Source organism: Ursus maritimus, unplaced genomic scaffold (genome assembly GCF_017311325.1).
Source record: "Ursus maritimus isolate PB19 unplaced genomic scaffold, ASM1731132v1 scaffold_31, whole genome shotgun sequence".
Taxonomy (NCBI): domain Eukaryota; kingdom Metazoa; phylum Chordata; class Mammalia; order Carnivora; family Ursidae; genus Ursus; species Ursus maritimus.
In genome coordinates, this window is record NW_024425675.1 from 15,007,402 (window position 1) to 15,025,634 (window position 18,233).

An 18,233-nucleotide genomic window follows, 5' to 3' on the forward strand; every position below is an offset into this window, starting at 1 on the left:
AAAGATTTAGGTGCAGATAGTTTGTTTGGAAGGTGATCAGGAAGCATCTGCTAAAGAAAGTGGGAAAAGTGAGACAAGGAAAGAGAAACTGGTGATAGACATATTATTAGGTATGTTACTGCTTATAGTTAGTTCTCCCCTTGGAGAACCTCTGAGAAACAATAAGGAAGACATGACTCAGAATCTTTTCATTGGAGGTCAGGGGGGCTGGGACATTTATCCAGGAACTCCCATCTCCTACTGAATGGAGGTTAACTCCCCTCGCCACCAGACTTGCCATGCTTGTACTCTCAGGCAGAAAGAAGAGACAAAGTACTTAAGCTGGGAAGCTGCTGATATGTTACAACTGTCTCCCATGGCTTCGGGTGAACTCAGGGAGGCAGGAGGAACATGAAGAAGCATCATCAACAGGGACTGGCTAGGATCACGTCCAGAAAGTCCTACTTCGACCTCTCAGATCAAGTTACATCTTCTTACTCTATCTTACCTAACATTCTCTCTCTATACACACACACATAAAGCAACTGCATAAGAGTCAGAAAATTACTGTATCAGAGTGAAACTAACTCAGCATCAGAGTGGTTAAGAATGGCCCAAGAGGAAAACTAGAATTCGAACCTGGGTTTGATGGACAACAAAGGCAATGGTCCTAATTACTGAGATTAAAACAAAGTGATGAGAAGAGTCACACAGAAAGGCAAATTTTTGAAAATTATTATTATCCCTCCTTAAAACACACACACACACAACCAAACAATATCGAAACACAAACAAACATAAAATGTACCAGAATTTCATGATGTACTTTGAAGCTAAATGACTATACATGCAATATAATTGCCCCCGGATAACTGGGTCATTTATTTTGTCTCAGTACAGTATATAAAACAGGCATGGGGGGAGCTGAAGAAAAGTTTTATTTGTTCATTCATCCAGTTGACAATCAATTATTTAACACCTTATATATACCAGGTCATAAATCAGGGGCTGGGGGTAAAACAGTCAGTAAGGACCACCCTGTTCCTTCCTTCAAGGGGTTCACAAAGTGGTGAAGGGGAATATCACATAGGGATAAACAGCCGGGTTAGACAGGGGCAAAATAAGGGCCAAGAGAGGCCACCTACTCCAGAGCGGATGGCACTAACACTGACTTTTCTAAAGCAACAATCAGAAGTTAGCCAGATGAGACCTGTAGCCACAAGAGCAGAAGCAATGGGTCAAAATATAGGTAGAAAGTAAAACCAGAAGGACTTTGTGATTGTTGGAAGGACACTTAAATTGGGAGTGAGGGAAGATAGTCTAGAAAAAAGGACAGGTTTCTAGCTGGGTGACTGGTGGACCAGAGTGCCACCAATTGAGAGAAAGAGTATAAGACAAAGAGTTATTTTGGTTAGGTGTGAGAAGACTCATTACTTAAGCATCCTTTAGCTACATAATAAAAAATAAATAACAATGACCCCAAGTTGTACATGCAACAAAGGACTCTTCTGCAATCAGAAAGGCTAACAGAGCCCTGGACTTTTTCACAAAAAGCCACCGTAAACAAAAGCCAACATAATATTGAAACTACAGTGTAATTACCATACTTTGCACATTATCCTGTCTTGGATCTCATCCTTTAAGCAGTATGTCATGCAAAGGGAGGAAGGGTTCAGGAAACCTGTCATGTGATTATTAATTAACAGTCTGGAAAAAATATAAAATAAAAGCTCAGAAGTGAAATTTTCAAAAGCATGTGCGACATAAATAAAATCAACTGAATTTGCTACTTCCTTACACTCTGTGGAAAGCAGTGAATTATTCGAAAAGAGAAATGGTAATTTTGAGACAAGCAAGCACATATGACTTCTTCATATGGGAGAGGATAAACTTACGAAACATTCTTTGAGGAGTTTGTAGAAGTATATAAATAGATCCCAGGTGGTCTGGTGCAGATTTATGGCAGGTACAGCCATGTACCACTGTGACCTTTAAAACCACATCTCGCTCTCCTACAATGTACCCCATGAAATTACTGTTGGGAACAGACTATCAGACTCAATCAGGAGCATCCTCCCAGATCTCTAAGTGTGTCTGCACCTCTTATTGCCTCTTCTACATATTTTTCTTATGCCAATTGCTATCTGTTTCAGATTAATTACTATGATCGCTGCTAATTCTTTTTTAATAACACAGGAATTGTAATCCTAAGTAAACACTATTCCAGTTTAACTTGTTTGCCTATTTCTCAGTGGTATTACAACGATAAATTAATTTGCCAGTGCCTGTAAGACCTGGAAGACAGAAACTTCCTAATATGAGTTAAGTATACAGAGGGGCACATTTATCATCTTAAAAGCCATTTTTTAAAAAATGTCATTAAGTTGCTTTATTATTTTAAGACATCTTGTTTGTATTTTTTTATTATGATATGTTAGTGACCATACAGCACATCCCCAGTTTTTATGCAATGTTCCATGATTCATTATTTGCATATAACATCCAGTGCACCGTGCAATATGTGCCCTCCTTAATACCCATCACTGGACTGGCCCATCCCCCCACCACCCTCCCCTCTAAAACCCACAGATTGTTTCCCGGGGTCCATAGTCTCTCATAGTTCATTTCCCTCTCTGTTTACCATCCCTCCTTCATTTTTCCCTTCCTCCTCCTACCAATCTCCCTGCAATTCATCAATGCTCAGAAATCAGTTGCATTTCTATACACTAACAATTTTTTTTTTTAAAAGACATCTTCTTGTGTACAATAGCAAAGCTACACTTTCCTGGTTCCCCTGTCTTTATTTCATTTGTATAAGACATAATCCTGGTGAAAAGCTTGTGGCAAGAAAATTAGTCATAACTAAACTTTAAGTAATTGCTGATTTCATGAGTTCATGATATATCACAAAGGGTCCGAAGAATTTAGAGAGCATTTATTCAAGAATGAATTCATGAATCAATCATTAATTTCTATCCATACGTTTTAACATTCTATTTTTAATCATTCAAATAATTTGATGTTTGAGGGGCACATATTTGTATCCTGAGGCTGTCAAATAGGTGGGATATTATTATTATGATTATTATTGGCAAAATGAGATCTGTATTATTTTTCCCAAAAACATTTCAAAAAGTAAGTCAAATAAATCTTGAGACATATAATTTTTAGTTTATTTACAGCAAGCCTTAACATTGAGAGGAACTGCAAAATTGAAGAAAAAACATACATTTTGCTTTATTTACATGGATATTTTGAGTGACACTGGCTTTCATCTGGAATACCTGAATAACTTATCTCATTTCCAATAAGATTTATATTTTTAGTAAATAAAAATGATTGAATAATCATTTTTATTATAATTTTTTTGTAGATAACTATGAATAAACTTAATTTCTTAATGGTGATGTGATATACTCTTCCAGAATGCACAAAACAGTTGAGCAATTCTCTTGAACCTGGGTAAAGTCTACATAAAACTCATTCACCTATAAATGCTTAGAATCGATTACCAGAGCCTTACTCCTTTACCAATCACAAAACACACATTTTATAATCTTCTCTTAATGGAGCTAGATGAACCTTTATTTTTCAGTTTGCAATGGTTCCTTCCTCATGTTTGATGATCTAGCATGGTTTTGGAGTCAGAGGGACTTGAAATTATGTCCCAGGTTTGGTGCTTAGCAGCTGTGTGATTTCATAAATTATTTAACCTACTTAAGCCACAGTTTGCTCATCTGTAGTCAAGACATTTCCTCAAAGGTTTATTATAAGGATCAAATGACCAAATAACAGGTGGACCTTCATAAGCACTGAATCAATGATGGTCAATATTACATTACACACGTGAAGGTGTCTAGCATAGCAACAGTTCCCTGAAACTAGTTTCCTAAACAAAAGTATCTCCCTATTTGATTCCTAACAAATAGCTGGATGTGATGTGATATCTGTTGTCTCTAATATCAATGCAGACAAATTGCTTTACCAATAGAATCATATCACAATTAGATACTATGTTTCTGAGCAATGTTATGATGCTCTCATGTTTGTTATACTGAAATAATCATAACCACTGTATTTACTGGGGTTAGGAAAATGGAATTAACATTTAATATATCAGACATTATGCTAAGTATTTTGCCTGTATTTAGCAAGTACGAATGCTAAAATTAGAAGATGGAAGTAAGATAAGAAACGGGATATTTGCATAGTCACAAAGTATCTTGCAAAAGATACTTGATCATCACTAAAGGAAACACAGTAACTTTACAGTGAAGGAACAAAATCTGGAAGACATCACCCAAAGCAGGTGATGAAAGTTAACATCACCAGTAATGAGACAGAGTGACATCATGTACGTCCCGATATGCAGCACAGTGAAGGACAAAATACCATTTCTGTGATACCGCAAAAAGTAATTTTTGCCGAAAACAGAGACCTGTGTTAAAATGTGAAGGAACAGTAGACAAACCCTAAATCAGAGACATTGTATGAAGTAAATGGCCAATAATCTTCAAAAGTGTCAAGTTCACAAAAGACAAAGAAAGACTGAGGAACTGTCTAGATTGAAGGAGGGTAGGAGATTGGACAAATACACGCAATGTAGGTCCTAGATTGGATTCTGAATAAGAAAAACAGATGGCTTGGGGACAATTAAAAAATATGAACAAGACTTACAGATTAGTTAAGAGTATAGCCCCAGTGTTGATGTCTTGGTGTCAGTAATTGTACCATGAGTATATAAGGTGTTAATGTTTGGGGAAGATAGGTGAAAGCTATATGGGAACTCTTTCAATATTTCTTGAAAGTTTTTTAATAAGCCTGAAATTATTTAAAAAGAAAACTTTACAAAAGGAAAAAAAAAAGTAGTAAGTTCTAACCACTAGAAGTACTAAAGCTAGACTTTTAATCCACATATGTTTGAGTCCAAAACTCTTCAGTTTTGACCACTATATTGTTCTAATCCCCTTCTTTTATACCAGGTGCTTCTTTTCCTACCTGTTATCACACCTTCCATAACTGTGTTTTCTACCTGGGACCCTTAATATTATCAGTCATTCATGTTTTTGTCCTTAGAAGACATAACAATTTCCCTTAAAATGTAGTAATAATAAGACATAGAAGGCTCCTAGATGCATGAGGCCAAAGCCATAAAAAAAGAGAAAATCTGAAAAAGGTACAGTGTTCTTGGATGAAACCCAGCATCGCAGGGCCTGGATGGACCGAGCTGTGCTGGGCAGAGCCACGGTGAGCCACGTGCCACTGAGGCCTGATGGCCACACACAGGTCCATTCTCAACGGACATGAGCACAGCCTGAACTCCACTTTTTCTGCACGTTTGTGGTGTAGATGATTCCATTTCTTACCCTCCAAGGACAGATCGAGGGGCCTACTTTTTAAACTTAGAGAATGTTTGTTTTCTTTTTTACAATTCTCAAAGGCAATTTGCCTGTCACTGGTCTATTCACCTAGTTCACGGAAATGGATCCCATCACAAAAGTAACATAAATTGAGACAGTAGAGTGTATAAATCTGAGTACATACACATGTATGTAGATGTGGAAATAGAAAAATTTAAATGGACAGGTTTCTCCAATAAGCAACTCTTAAAGAGAGAAAATGGGTGATGGAGAGACATATACACGTACGCAGCCGCGATACCAACTTCTTCTGAGAGCCCCAAAAGTAAAATCCTGCTTCTCGGCCATAAATGAGCTGAGTGTAGTCCAGAAATAAAATAGCTGCAGTGGCCAGTATAATTCATAATGTTTTTATCATGTAGAATTTTTTTTTTTTTTTTTTGTAAAAATGCAATGTTAACCACCTCTCACAGCCTGGAAGGCGTGGACAGGACATGGTCGTTAATCCAGTGACTAAAAACACTGGAAACCTAATTAAAAGATCAAAATGTTCATGGAAAAGGGTAATCAATATGTAAATATATGGACAAGAGACTGGCTATTCCTTTCAGAAATAAAGCCCATCAACTGAATTGATTTTCTGAGTTAGAAATTCTACCCGCTTCAGCACTTTTTTCTTAACAGAACTAAGAACTTAATTAACCTGCATATTGAATGACACTGTGCATGGGACTGTAGTGGGCAACAAAATGGAAACATTGTGCCTTACCTGATGCTCCTACAAAGGAACTAGAGATGAAGGGAACTATCAGTGTATCTTTTGACCTCTCACATTGCATGGTTCCCAGCAAACACTGGGCTTGCAGTAGCTTGCCTGTATTTGCACATTTAGAGGATTATTCAAAGTAGTTTGTGTGAATATTTACCATTCAGGCATGATGCAGACTAACTCTGTTCAGGAGAACAGAGAAAGAGTAACAGGATTTTATAAAGAAGCCCTCGGAGGGTGGGTGGGAGGAGGGTGAGAACCGGAAGCCACTTCTGGATTTTCCACGCTGTTCTAGAAGCAAGGCAGCAGATTCCACCAGGCGTCTCAAGCTGAAGTGTACACGAGAATCATCTGGGGTGCTTGTTAAAATGCAGATTCTGATTCTGTAGGTCTGGGGGTGAAGGGGCTGAAATTCTGCCTTCTAACAAGCTCCTAGGGCTGCTGATACTTCCCGCAGGGACCCTACTTGGAGCAGCAAGGTTCTATGTCACATAATGGTCTTTGAAACACTAAAAACAGTACTGTAAGGAAACTTTAGCAAGCGTGAAATGTGTTAAAAGGGTAAATAGACTGCATTCTGGATAATATCGTCTCACTTCGCCTGGTAACACTTACGTGGCCTGAAATTTTTCCATTTCAGGAATTGAAGCATAGAGGTACCTGTCAGCCAGTCACCTAAGCAGTGATTTGTGGCCACAGTACACCGATGGCAATGACACTCTTATTATGTCCTTGACCAGTGATCCTCAAGTAGGGCAGGGCAGGAAAAAATACTCCTACGGATGTATCCTTTGCAGTTTGCAAAGGTCCGCCCTTGCCTCAGTGGATTACAATCTGTCTTCCCTTCTTTCTCGTCAGTGGAAAATAACTGTTCTAAAAAAGCTGAACATTTGCGTGATGATTATTAGCATTAATGTAACGGACATCTCTAGCACCACGCCAGCCGCTGCGCAAATGTTAAATCATTGAATACTAATGACAACCTTAGAAGGTAGGTACTCTTATCATTCCCATTTGATAGATGAGAAAAGTGATGAACAGAGAGTAAACAACGCACTCAAAGTCACCCAGCAGTAGTTGGCCAAGTGGGGACTCAAATCCTGGCAGTCGGTTTCTAAGTCTTTATATTTAAACATGGTATCAAGCTGCCTTTCAACTGAGCTGTTAAGACTTGGCATTCAATGAAGGCCAAGTTCATCAGAAGAGTAACTACATAATTCAAAACTCGATTGCGGGTTGAAAGTGAAATTTAGGCCAAGTTTAGTTTTACCTCTTCGTCTTCCACTCTCAACTTCTCTTTTTTAACTTTTTATTTGGAAATCATTTCAAATTTAAGTTATGAAAATAATACAAAGAACCCTCTATATCGTTTATGCAGATTCATCAATTTTTAACACTTTACCACAGCTGGCAACTTCTGGATTTTTCAAAGGCTGTGAAAAATGATGCCTCCCAATATAGCTTCTGGGAGCTGCTCCCTTCGGAATACCTACCCATCTCTACAGTCTACCCTGCAGGGGATTATGGCTTGGGTGCCTCACCCTTGGCCCATTTATCAGCAATGAACCTTACTTGGTATTTCTTCTCAGGTTGCTGCTGCATGATAAGAAATTCCTGGCAATTCATCACCAATTGACAGTGGCTACAGGTGGTTCATTTCTAGTTCCACTGGCATTTTAACAGAACACCTCCAGTAAAGAAAGAAAGAGACACCCACTTTCTGGGGCTGGAAACCGAGGCACAACAGCAATTCTACTGGGAAGCCAATTTATAAACAAACAATGTGAGGTAAGCAATAGGCTATAAGTTGGTAAAAAGAAATAGACAAATATTAAGATAATGAAAATTAGCATATATTTTTTAAAAAGATATATTTATTTATTTTAGTGAGAGAGAGAGAAAGAGGGAGTATGAGTGGAAGGGGCAGAGGGAGAGGGAGAGAGAATCTCAAGCAGACTCCGTATTGAGCGCAGAGCCCAATGCAGGGCTCAATCTCAACAACCCTGAGATCACAACCTCAGCTGAAACCAAGAGTTGGACGCTTAACTGACTGTGCCACCCAGGTACCCCAGTATAACCAATATTTTTAAAAGATTCTAAAATACTAGCTTGTCCAAGAAATCTCAGTCCCAAAATGTCTTAAATCTTTTATCTTCTATAATTTCAGATTTGTCATAAGAATTAAGTCTATTTTCATTTAGTAGTAGTCCCCCTTAAGAGTATTATATTCCACGTTTTGTTAATTTTTCTGTGTTATAAAACATTTCCCTGCAAGAGTCATGTGAAAGTTTTATCATTTTACAACTTCAGGGTGTGAATATGTTTTGCAGTCATGTTTTCTAAAATTAACTGTTATTAAGTCTTCATGGGCTCATGGAGAGATCTCAGAAAAGATCAAAAAATAGGTTGGAGAAGAGAATATAGAAGGAAAGACAGGAGTAAATGAACTTATTTATTCCACCTGAGACATGGCTTTGGGTCCCATTTTCTATCTAGAATTATTTTACAGCCATCACTGGTCACAGAGGATGAATAAGATTACCTCCTCTGACTTTAATTTTACACAAATAATGGTAGTCATCCACTAAAGCCACAGTATAGAGAAATAAGATTAAATCGAACTGAAATATGATGAACTGGAGTATGATTTTTTTTTTTAAGTATGTTTTGGTTTGGAAAACTAAGGCTTGTTACATGAATAAAAATTGATCACTGTGGGGTTCATAAAGCTATCTTTAAGACTCTCCAAAGCCCTTTCTATGTCTAAAGTGGTTCCTAGATTCAGGAAGGGTCTCAAGGGTAGCTTAAATAATTACTAATATACATTTATTTAGATAATTATATCAGTGAGACACATTTACTAAACTCAGCACATTAGGTGAGCCTAAGAAATGTTTAATCTGTGTTATTAAAGCCATCAGCAGGAGAAGGAATAGATCTTTCTGGTATTTATTTACCAGCTTTAAGGCAGGTAGACCAACTCATTTCCCTGGGATGCAGAGGAATAGAACTCAGCTACTGCAATTTCATGTTAGTTTTGTGGAATGGAACAAAGACATGCCTTCATTCTCCATAAAAGTCCCTCAAATAATACATTCTTTGGGACAGAGAATTATTCTCGAAATTGGTAAGTGACTTAAGTATAATAATAATAGTAAAATGAACTCATTAAACCAAAATTTAGGTAGAGAGACAACTCATGCCAGTCTGTTATTAAAATAGAGGAAAATCCTAAGAACAAAGGCAAATAAGGCCAGGTTGATAAACTGTGAGTGTCCTGCTTGAAATAGAGCAATCAAATGACAGAAAGCAGCAAATTTATCCAACCAGCCAATGTAAAAATAAATAAAAGCAACTTACTGTTAGGGTGAACAGAACTCAGGCAAAAATGCGTGGTCTAGATAGCAGCCTAATCGAGACAGCAAATTACATTGACTTCTGAGTTAATCATTTAGAAAAATAAGCACTTCTCAACACATTTTCTGATGCACAGGAAAAAATGAAATTGTGCAGTATGAGAAAACAACTGATCAAGTCACCAGAGACATCCAAATTTAGCCTGCCAACAACAACAGCATGCAAATGAAAGACCCATGGAAATGCTAGTTGAAATGATGTTACTTTCCTGGCCCAAAAAAAAAAAAAAAAAAAAAAAGAAAAGAAAAGAGAAAACTTAATTTTTAAAAAATATTTATTTATTTATTTGAGAGAGAGAGAGGCGGGGAGGGGCAGAGGGAAGCAATCTGAAGCTGACTCCCCACTGAACATGTAGCCTAATGCAGGGCTTGATCTCACAACCCTGAGATCATGACCTAAGCCGAAATCCAGAGCTGGACACTTAACTGACTGAGCCACCCAGATGCCCCAACTTAATTTTTTTTTAATGAAGGTTTCTGTGCATATTCATATAGTCTGAGAATCCCCACTGAGAACAGTACAATCTTCAAAATTTAAAAAAACGACCACATCAAAAAACATACAAGTTCCATAAAAAAACCTTACCTGAATTATGACAGATAGGGAGCAGAATCTTATTTCATTTTGCTTCGGTTTCTTATATAAAGAATCAATCTTTCTACCAAAAGATAGAAAGATAAAAATTTTTTTAAGCTAAGAGTGTGTTTATGTTTGGCCAAGAGCACACTGGTGTTTTCTTGGCAAACAAACAAACAAACAAACAAACAAATAAATAAATAATGGAGATATGATATAGATATAAATACATAGAGGCATATCTATCTGTCTATGGAGACGCTTGGAGAGCTCTTGGGAATTAACTTATTTGGGGGTTATTTTTTGTTATCAAGCATGAGAACTCTCGAATAGCACTGCCTTTTACAATCTCATTTTTATTTGCTATTTTCAGTATCCTCTCATATCCATTTCATTTTTATTCTTAAAATAGCACTAGAAGGTAGTCAAGGCAGGCACTTTTTCCCCCTTTCATCCAGGGTATAAAATTGAGGTACAGAGAGGCCAGAAACCAAGAAAATGAGTTTTGGAGCCAAGGTTTCATGACTTCCGTGACCCTGGATTCCTTCCACCAGGACAGTGGTACTTCTCTAGAAGTTGTGAATTAGAATTTCATAAACTCTGGTTTCACAAAGCAAAATAATTCTAATTTGTCTGGCTGTGGAATCAAACCTTGTGCTCAGTAACAAATTAAATAATATGGGTATAGAAATACAGAAGAAAGTATCCAACTGTGGAATTTGAAGGTCCACACAGAGGAAAAGAAACAAGTCGGGTGGGTCCCCAGGTTTATAGTCAAGAAACTTCTAGATCTGCAATCTAACAACTGTGTGACTCTGAATAAAGGACAAAAATCCAAATAAGTATGAGTATTTGAATATAAAGCGTCTGGCTCATTGCTTGCCATATGGTAGGGACTTAGACAAATTTTCACTATCCTTTGTCTACGAAAACGTGCTTCTTCCTTTAATCTGTCAAAGTTAAAACTAGGTTTTAACATCTGCTTTTTTTGCAATAATGATTTAAGAAATGTGATTCAAACCAAAAAAGACAATGGGGAGATTATAATCAAATTATAGTACACATATGTAATATACATACTAATGAGTACGGTTTACATTCTAAAAGGAAAAAGAAATCAATGTGTTTTGGCTTATGAAGGATTTGAGGCAAATGATTTCTAAGTTTTCCTCTGCCTTGAAATTATAAAATATTATTGTGGAAAGGAGAAAAGGGAAAGCTCTTACTTCAATTCTACTCTCTTCTTCTTACCAGAATATTAATCTGAGACCCCAAAATGCTGTTTAGACTGCATTTATAAATGATGGTGTGAAGGGGAAAATATTTCTTTAAAAAATCATACTGGGGGCGCCTGTGTGGCTCAGTTGGTTTAGTGGCTGACTCTTGATTTTGGTTCCGGTCATTACCTTGGGGTCCTGGGATCAAGTCCTGTGACCTGGTTCTGTGCTGGGGGTGGGGGGTGTCTGGGTGTGTCTCTCTCTCCCTCCCCCTTTACCCCCTCCCAGCTTGAGTGTGTGTGCGTGCACATGCTCTCTCACACTCTCTCTCTAAAAATAAATAAATCTTTTTAAAAAAATCATGCTTCCAAGTCAGACACTCCTTTATCTTCCTCTGAGCCATTCTGAAGCAGCCTCGAAGAGGGAGGGAAGCTGTATCCTCAGGGACACCCAATCTTTTCCAGCTTTCTCATTCACCTCTGGCTTATCCAGGGCTGGATTAGTTAGCCAAATGCCCTTGGGTATGCCCTTAGATGCATATTTCTTTTTTCCTTTTTGTCTAATTTGTTGACAGAATGTATGTCCTTGGTCATGAAAATTATATCATTTGGTGACAAGATCTGAGAAACTCCCCTCTTCTCTTAGGGCTTAAATTTAAGTCCTGTTTCCAGCTAAATTATCAGAGAGCTTTGCATCAAGGATTATGACACTTATGACGTCAACAAACCTAATTAATAAAGTGGATGTGGCATTTCCTGTTTGCCATTTCCACTTGTGCTAAGGCCTCTCCGTAACATCATGGGGGAGAGTAGCGGCAGTGTAGCGCCTGGGTTGTGTGTGTGTGTTGTGTGGGCGTAGGAGGGTGAGTGTTTATGGACACTGTTGAGCCCCCTGGTCATCACACATTACAATAACACCTTACCAGTGCAATTCTGTCATCAACCTGATTCTGCTCCCAGGAAGGCATAACAGAAATGGAGCAAAGAGAATCAGGCAAAATTAGAAAGGTGGGGAGGCCAACTGAGGAAATTTAAAAACATGAATCACTCTTTGCAATTTGGAAATCTCAGACTAATATTTAACAGTCACACTGAACAAAACAAGAATGTAGAAAATTTTTAAAAAAATTCTATTAACTAAATGTATAAGTTCCAAGATATAAAACATACTTAAGTGAAGGACTCTAAATGGCAAAGTTTTCCAGGGGGGGAAAAAAAAGAAACTGAGAAATATTATCAATTCTGTTTTTGTAAATGGAAGCATGTACCTAGGGGGATGTGTGTGTGTGTGTGTGTGTGTGTGTGTGTGTATTTTCTGTTGATAGTGATAGGGATAATGGGTATAGGATCAATTTCTAGCGCTAAGAAATGTTTGATTACAGCTAAAATTTTTGTTAACCCCCCCCCCCAAAAACAAGCTATGACAATGACATAGTAGCTAAAATAAAGGTTTCTACCAATGATAAGTATTAAAAAGTCTATGCAGGGAACACCAGATAAGTTACAAGCAGAAGCTCAAGCATTTGCATTGAAGCCAATCTTTGGTGTTGAAAGCAACAGTGTCACTCCCACACTACCAGTAAGAAAAAATTGCTCATTACAGCCTCATAATTTTTCTTGAGACTAATCAGAGAACTGAGGCCACACGGCAACTAAGCGAGCCCTCTTCCAAAGAGAAGAAGGATTCTTCAAGGAAAGGCAAGACACGTGAACTGCTGCACTTCTGGGAAAGTGCAGGAAATGATAGAAGTGTGTAAGCAGAAATCCGCTAACAGTTTAACTGATACCCTGCATTCTCTGCCTAGAGATTTCATCCATAGTGGCTGACACCACAATCGGGCCAATTTATAGAACCTTCAATTGGATGCACCCAACATATGAACTTTCACAAAGGGCATTTCACACTATCAGGTACTATAATATAGTGGAAAGATTGTCAAATGCAAGAAATTTCTGATAGACATTGTCCTAATCTAATCTTTCTCATTTTCTCTTCTTTTGAAAATCTGTTCTAAATTCAACAGTGAATCATTTCTGAATCTGTCATCTTGCCCGGGGTTGCCCGAATATAGAAAAGGAAAGGGATGATGGAATTCAGCAAGGCAAGATGGCTCCTTTATTTGCTTCTCAGCGTCAGAAAACATGTGCTCCACACTGACAATTCAATGAATCATCTCACCATGAGTTATAATTAATTTCCATTTTAATTGTTAGAAGTTGATCTCCTGGAAAGAGGAAAGTCTACATATGTACAATGAAGATTGTTGGCCAAAAATTTTGAGATAATCATCAAATCCGTGCCTTTTTAAATCACTTAAGCCATTGACTCTATTAGTTCTACCTTTAAATCAACAGTGGTGATCGCATTTGAAAGGCTGAAGTTGTTGTGTTTTTACTCTAAGTCATATTAAACTGCAAAACATGATTTCGTTGATGGTAAGATCACTGGTATTATCCATGAGAGCAAAACTAAATAACTTTTGAAATGTTAAACCAGGCATTTATCAGAAAATGACTATCAAAAACTGCTGGAACCAAGTGGAATATATTCTACACACAAATTTCGAGGGTGGGGTTGGCTGGCTAGGCTAACATCTGAGTCTCATCACTTCCTAGCTGGAGACCTGTAGGCAGGTTCCTTGACTTTTTCAACACGCAGTTCTCTCATCTGCAATACCCAGATGGCAATAATATTTAAATAATAGGGAAAATATGCTGTGAAGATTGAAAAGCTAATCCACATAAGCACACAGCCTGACAGGTGGAATAGGATACTGAAGACCACAGAAGGTTAAGTGAGGCCTGTATTAATATCCTGTCATCCCCACTATACAGATGGAGAAACTACACCTCATTACATAATTACATTCCTTGTTTAAGGAGACAGAGATGGTAAACGATAAACTCAGGCTGAAAACATATTTGGAGACTTCCAGATTTAATTTGTTTCCTTTATATCAAACTTCTTCACTGAGATACATAATTTCGTGTACATATATTATCAGAATCATAAATGTTTCTGGTGAAATCTTTTTCAGACCAAGAGATTAATAAACCCTTGTAAAATGGGAGGTACCAAATTCTTGTAGCTGGTTTTCTTTTTATAATGTTCTCTAAATTCATAGGTTACAAGAAGACTTTAAATCATTCAAGATCAATCTCAACTTCGAATATTCAACTCATCATTTTACTAGCGGAATTAATGGTTAGTTTATTTAATTAATTATTAGTTAAATTGATGGCGGCTTCTCAAAATAATTCTTTTTCATATTCTTCAAGACCTTATATGCAATTACTAATCTAAATTGCAACTGCAGAACTCAGTAATAAAAGGTGATCACAGCAAATGACACTGATATGCCCATTAAGGCAAAAATCTTTTCACATTAGAAAAAAACCCTCAGAATGCCAAAGCACTTACTGCAGCTTGCCGATGAGTATTGGACAATATTCCATGAATCTTCACTTTGTCCTTTTCCATTTGGTCTATGTTCACCCACAAACTCCGGCTGGCAGAATCAGATGGACCATATATCCGAGATATATAGTAATTGTGATCTGTGTCCTCCTATAATAAAAGAATAATGCACATCAAGAACAGAGACAGCATGGATGGGCCTTGAGGATATTATGCTAAGTGAAATGAATCAGACAGGGAAAGACAAATACCGTATGTTCTCTCTCACATGTGGAATCTAAAAAGGCTGAACTCATAGAAAAACAGAGTAGAATGGTGGTACCAGGGGCTGTGCAATGGGGGAAATGAGAAGATGTTGGCTAATGAGTACAAATTGCCAGTTATGAGACAGATACTTTCTGGGGGTCTAACCTACAGCATGGTGACTACAGTTAACGATACTGTAATTATACACTTGAAGGTAGCTAAGACAATAGATGTCTCACTACAAAAAAAGAAATGGTAATTATGAGATGTGATGGAGGTGTTAGCTAATGCTATGGTGGTAACCATTTCGTAGTATGTAAGTTACCAAATCAACAGGATGCACACTTTGAACTTACACAATGTTATATGTCAATTATATATTCCAGCCTCAATAAGGCTGGGAAAAAAAGAAGCATTTAAATCGATATATATCTAATTTATACAATTGACAGAGCTGTAATCAGAGTTCCATTAAAAAAAAAAAAAAAGTCCTCCCCAAAAGGAAAGAAAAAAACCCTAGAGACAGTGTCCCTAAAATTCTTTAAAAAAAAACAAAACAAAACAAAGAATGATACTGTGAAACTATGAAACTAGACATGTTACTATTTTTCAAAATAGCCAGAGGAGTTAAATAACCTCTAAAGAAAGCAAATTAGATTTAAAAATATATAAAATAACCCTGTTTAGAGGAAATTGTTAAATAAATAAAACATAGAGGAAAACGTACACTCTGTTTACAATAGTGTTTTTACCACAGTAATTCTAGGGATCTAATTGCCGCCCAAACAAAATGTCACTTTTGGAACTATTTACTGAAAACCTAAACTATAATTGCTATTGAGTGACAACAAATCCAAACTTTTCTTCTTTAAACCTAGGGCCTGCTCTCAGTTAATGATCCTAGGAATGGAAATAATGCATTTTTCCCCTATAATTTGGGTTATTAAATTCTACTTTTATTTGAATTCTCACTATTGATTATCACCATGGTGCCTGTCACAAAACCTTTAATTTTCATGTTTCTCACTCAATGAAGAGATTTAAATGTTTTAAAAGGGGATATTGCCGAGGAACACCCAGAAAAATCATGATTCTTGCTTAACTCAGATTGCAATGAATTTTATTTTATTTTATTTTATTTTATTTTATTTTTATCATAAGATGTAACTGTGCTTATCAATTTGAGGAGTCTGCTAGATAAAATATATTTTAAAACATTCAGGTATATGTAAGAATAATGTTTGGTAAATAGAGGGTATATGATTTGAATAATAAGGTTTGGAATGTGAATTTCATCTAATGCATTTGTTCCTGAAGTGCTAATTAAATAAAATACGATTATTCTTGGTATCTAGTCAAAGCAGGAATTCCATGTACCTTTTCACAAGTCATCAGGCTAGAAATATATAAAGCTGTCTATATAAAGGAAAGAAATTTTCTAAGCAGTATTCTAAATAGATTTCGTCCCATGACTAAAAGAAAAAGTATGACCCTAAATATAAATCTTGCGAACAATGATTAAATGTTAACAGTAAGATTAAAAAAAAAAAAATCCCAGGTAAACCTCCAACCTCTAATTAAACTCTAGGTATCATATGCAAATTACATGTGTACCCATGATGAGAGATAAAAAAGTTCTTCAGGGAAAGAAAGAAAAAGGAGATATAAAGAAAGAAGCATGAATAAGATTCCATGTAGCCCAAGAGAGATTTAATATCCTAGTGGTTTTCTAGCACTCTCTTTCAGAACATTATGACACTGACTGCCTGGGTTCTAGGAGGGGAACAAGCATTTGGTTGTGTCTCCGGCATTTATTTAGCTCCTCCCTGCTGTCTGGTGCTTCACCACGGAAGCTGTGAGGTGGGTACCCTCTTTGACCTTGGGCACAAGCTATGCTACACCTGTCATTCCACCGGCCACGATAGCACGTGGGCATCAGAAGCACATAACCTAAAACAGACCAATTAGTGAGACATGTAGGAGTTTATATAAAAAGGAGATAATTTCCCTTATTCTGATTGCTGAGATGGGTAGGCGTATGACTGGGAACTACTGCCACCATTTTGCTACCATGAGGAAACCCTGCCTGAAGATAAAGCGAACATAGATAAAGATGAAGTCGTTATCTCTGCAAACAAACAAACCAAAAAGCCAGCTCCCTCATCCACTGCATTGAGGGCGTCCTGGGGTCCTTCACTTAGATGAATCATTAATTTTTTTATGGTTAAAACACCTGGAATTGAGTTATTGTCAACCAAAAGAATCCTGACAAACAAGTTTCCCTACCTTCCAACCAAGAGAGACTTAACTCAAGCAACACTAAATAAGGCAATCTTCTCTATAGATTTATAGATCTGGATAACATACACCTATTCAATTCTGGTATCCTAGCTAATTACATGGCAGGAATGGAAACTTGCATCTAAACTGCTGGAAATCGTCAGGTCTGAATTACAAATAATAATGATTCATTTAATTTGTCAATGAATCGCATATAAGGGGGATTTTGAAAGAAATAGTAAGTTTAAATAAAAATTTTAATTTTTCTCCTTATTGCTGGTATTATTCTAAAGAGTTCAGCAACACTGAGGTCAGAGATGTAATCTTTAGGTGAATTATGTAACAGAGTCTATAATGCTGCCAACTTACCATATAAATACCAAATAAATATTCTCTTTAAAATTACAGATGTTCAGTATAGAGTTCAATATAATTGTTGCAATCGACATATCTAAAATGACTTTGGTATACCCCTTAACTCCAGGTCTTTATAATTAATCAAGAGAGAGTCTTGAAGTTAACATAAAGAATATCATTATGCTTAAATAATGGACTGTCTGCAAAAATATACATGTCTAATTACAATCACTGATATGTCTAATTGAAAATGATGTTCATTTTTACTTAAATCAGAGCTGCCCAAAATAATGTCACATCTTTGAAAATATTGAGAAACTGAAGACTGGAGTTTGGTGTTTGACTTCTACAGCCCAAGCCTTCCAAGTTGTCATGGCAACTTTTATTCAAAGGGGAAGACAATTTATTGTTTACCCAGAATTTAGAGACACAAGTTGTTAAATTCCAGGGAGAGATGTTTGGCTCAGTTTTTCAAGGAAGGCTATAAAATAGATGTCTCAAAAATGTGACATTTTAGCACTACTAAATTATTCAAATCACATCTTGTCCTTTATAGGAGTAATGGTACTTAAAGGGTTGTCAAAAACCACTTCAGGCACAAAGATTTTCCTTTTC

The 18,233-nt window shown here is 36.8% G+C and overlaps 1 protein-coding gene across 1 annotated transcript in view; it reads right to left on the bottom strand.

Annotated features, from left to right (window-relative positions):
* Positions 1-18,233, bottom strand: part of PLXDC2 (plexin domain containing 2) — a 435,546-nt gene that overhangs the window by 199,658 nt on the left and 217,655 nt on the right. Inside the window, exon 4 of the mRNA XM_040645359.1 lies at positions 14,739-14,885. Within this exon, the coding sequence (XP_040501293.1) occupies positions 14,739-14,885 (147 nt within the window). The remainder of the gene's footprint in view (positions 1-14,738; positions 14,886-18,233) is intronic.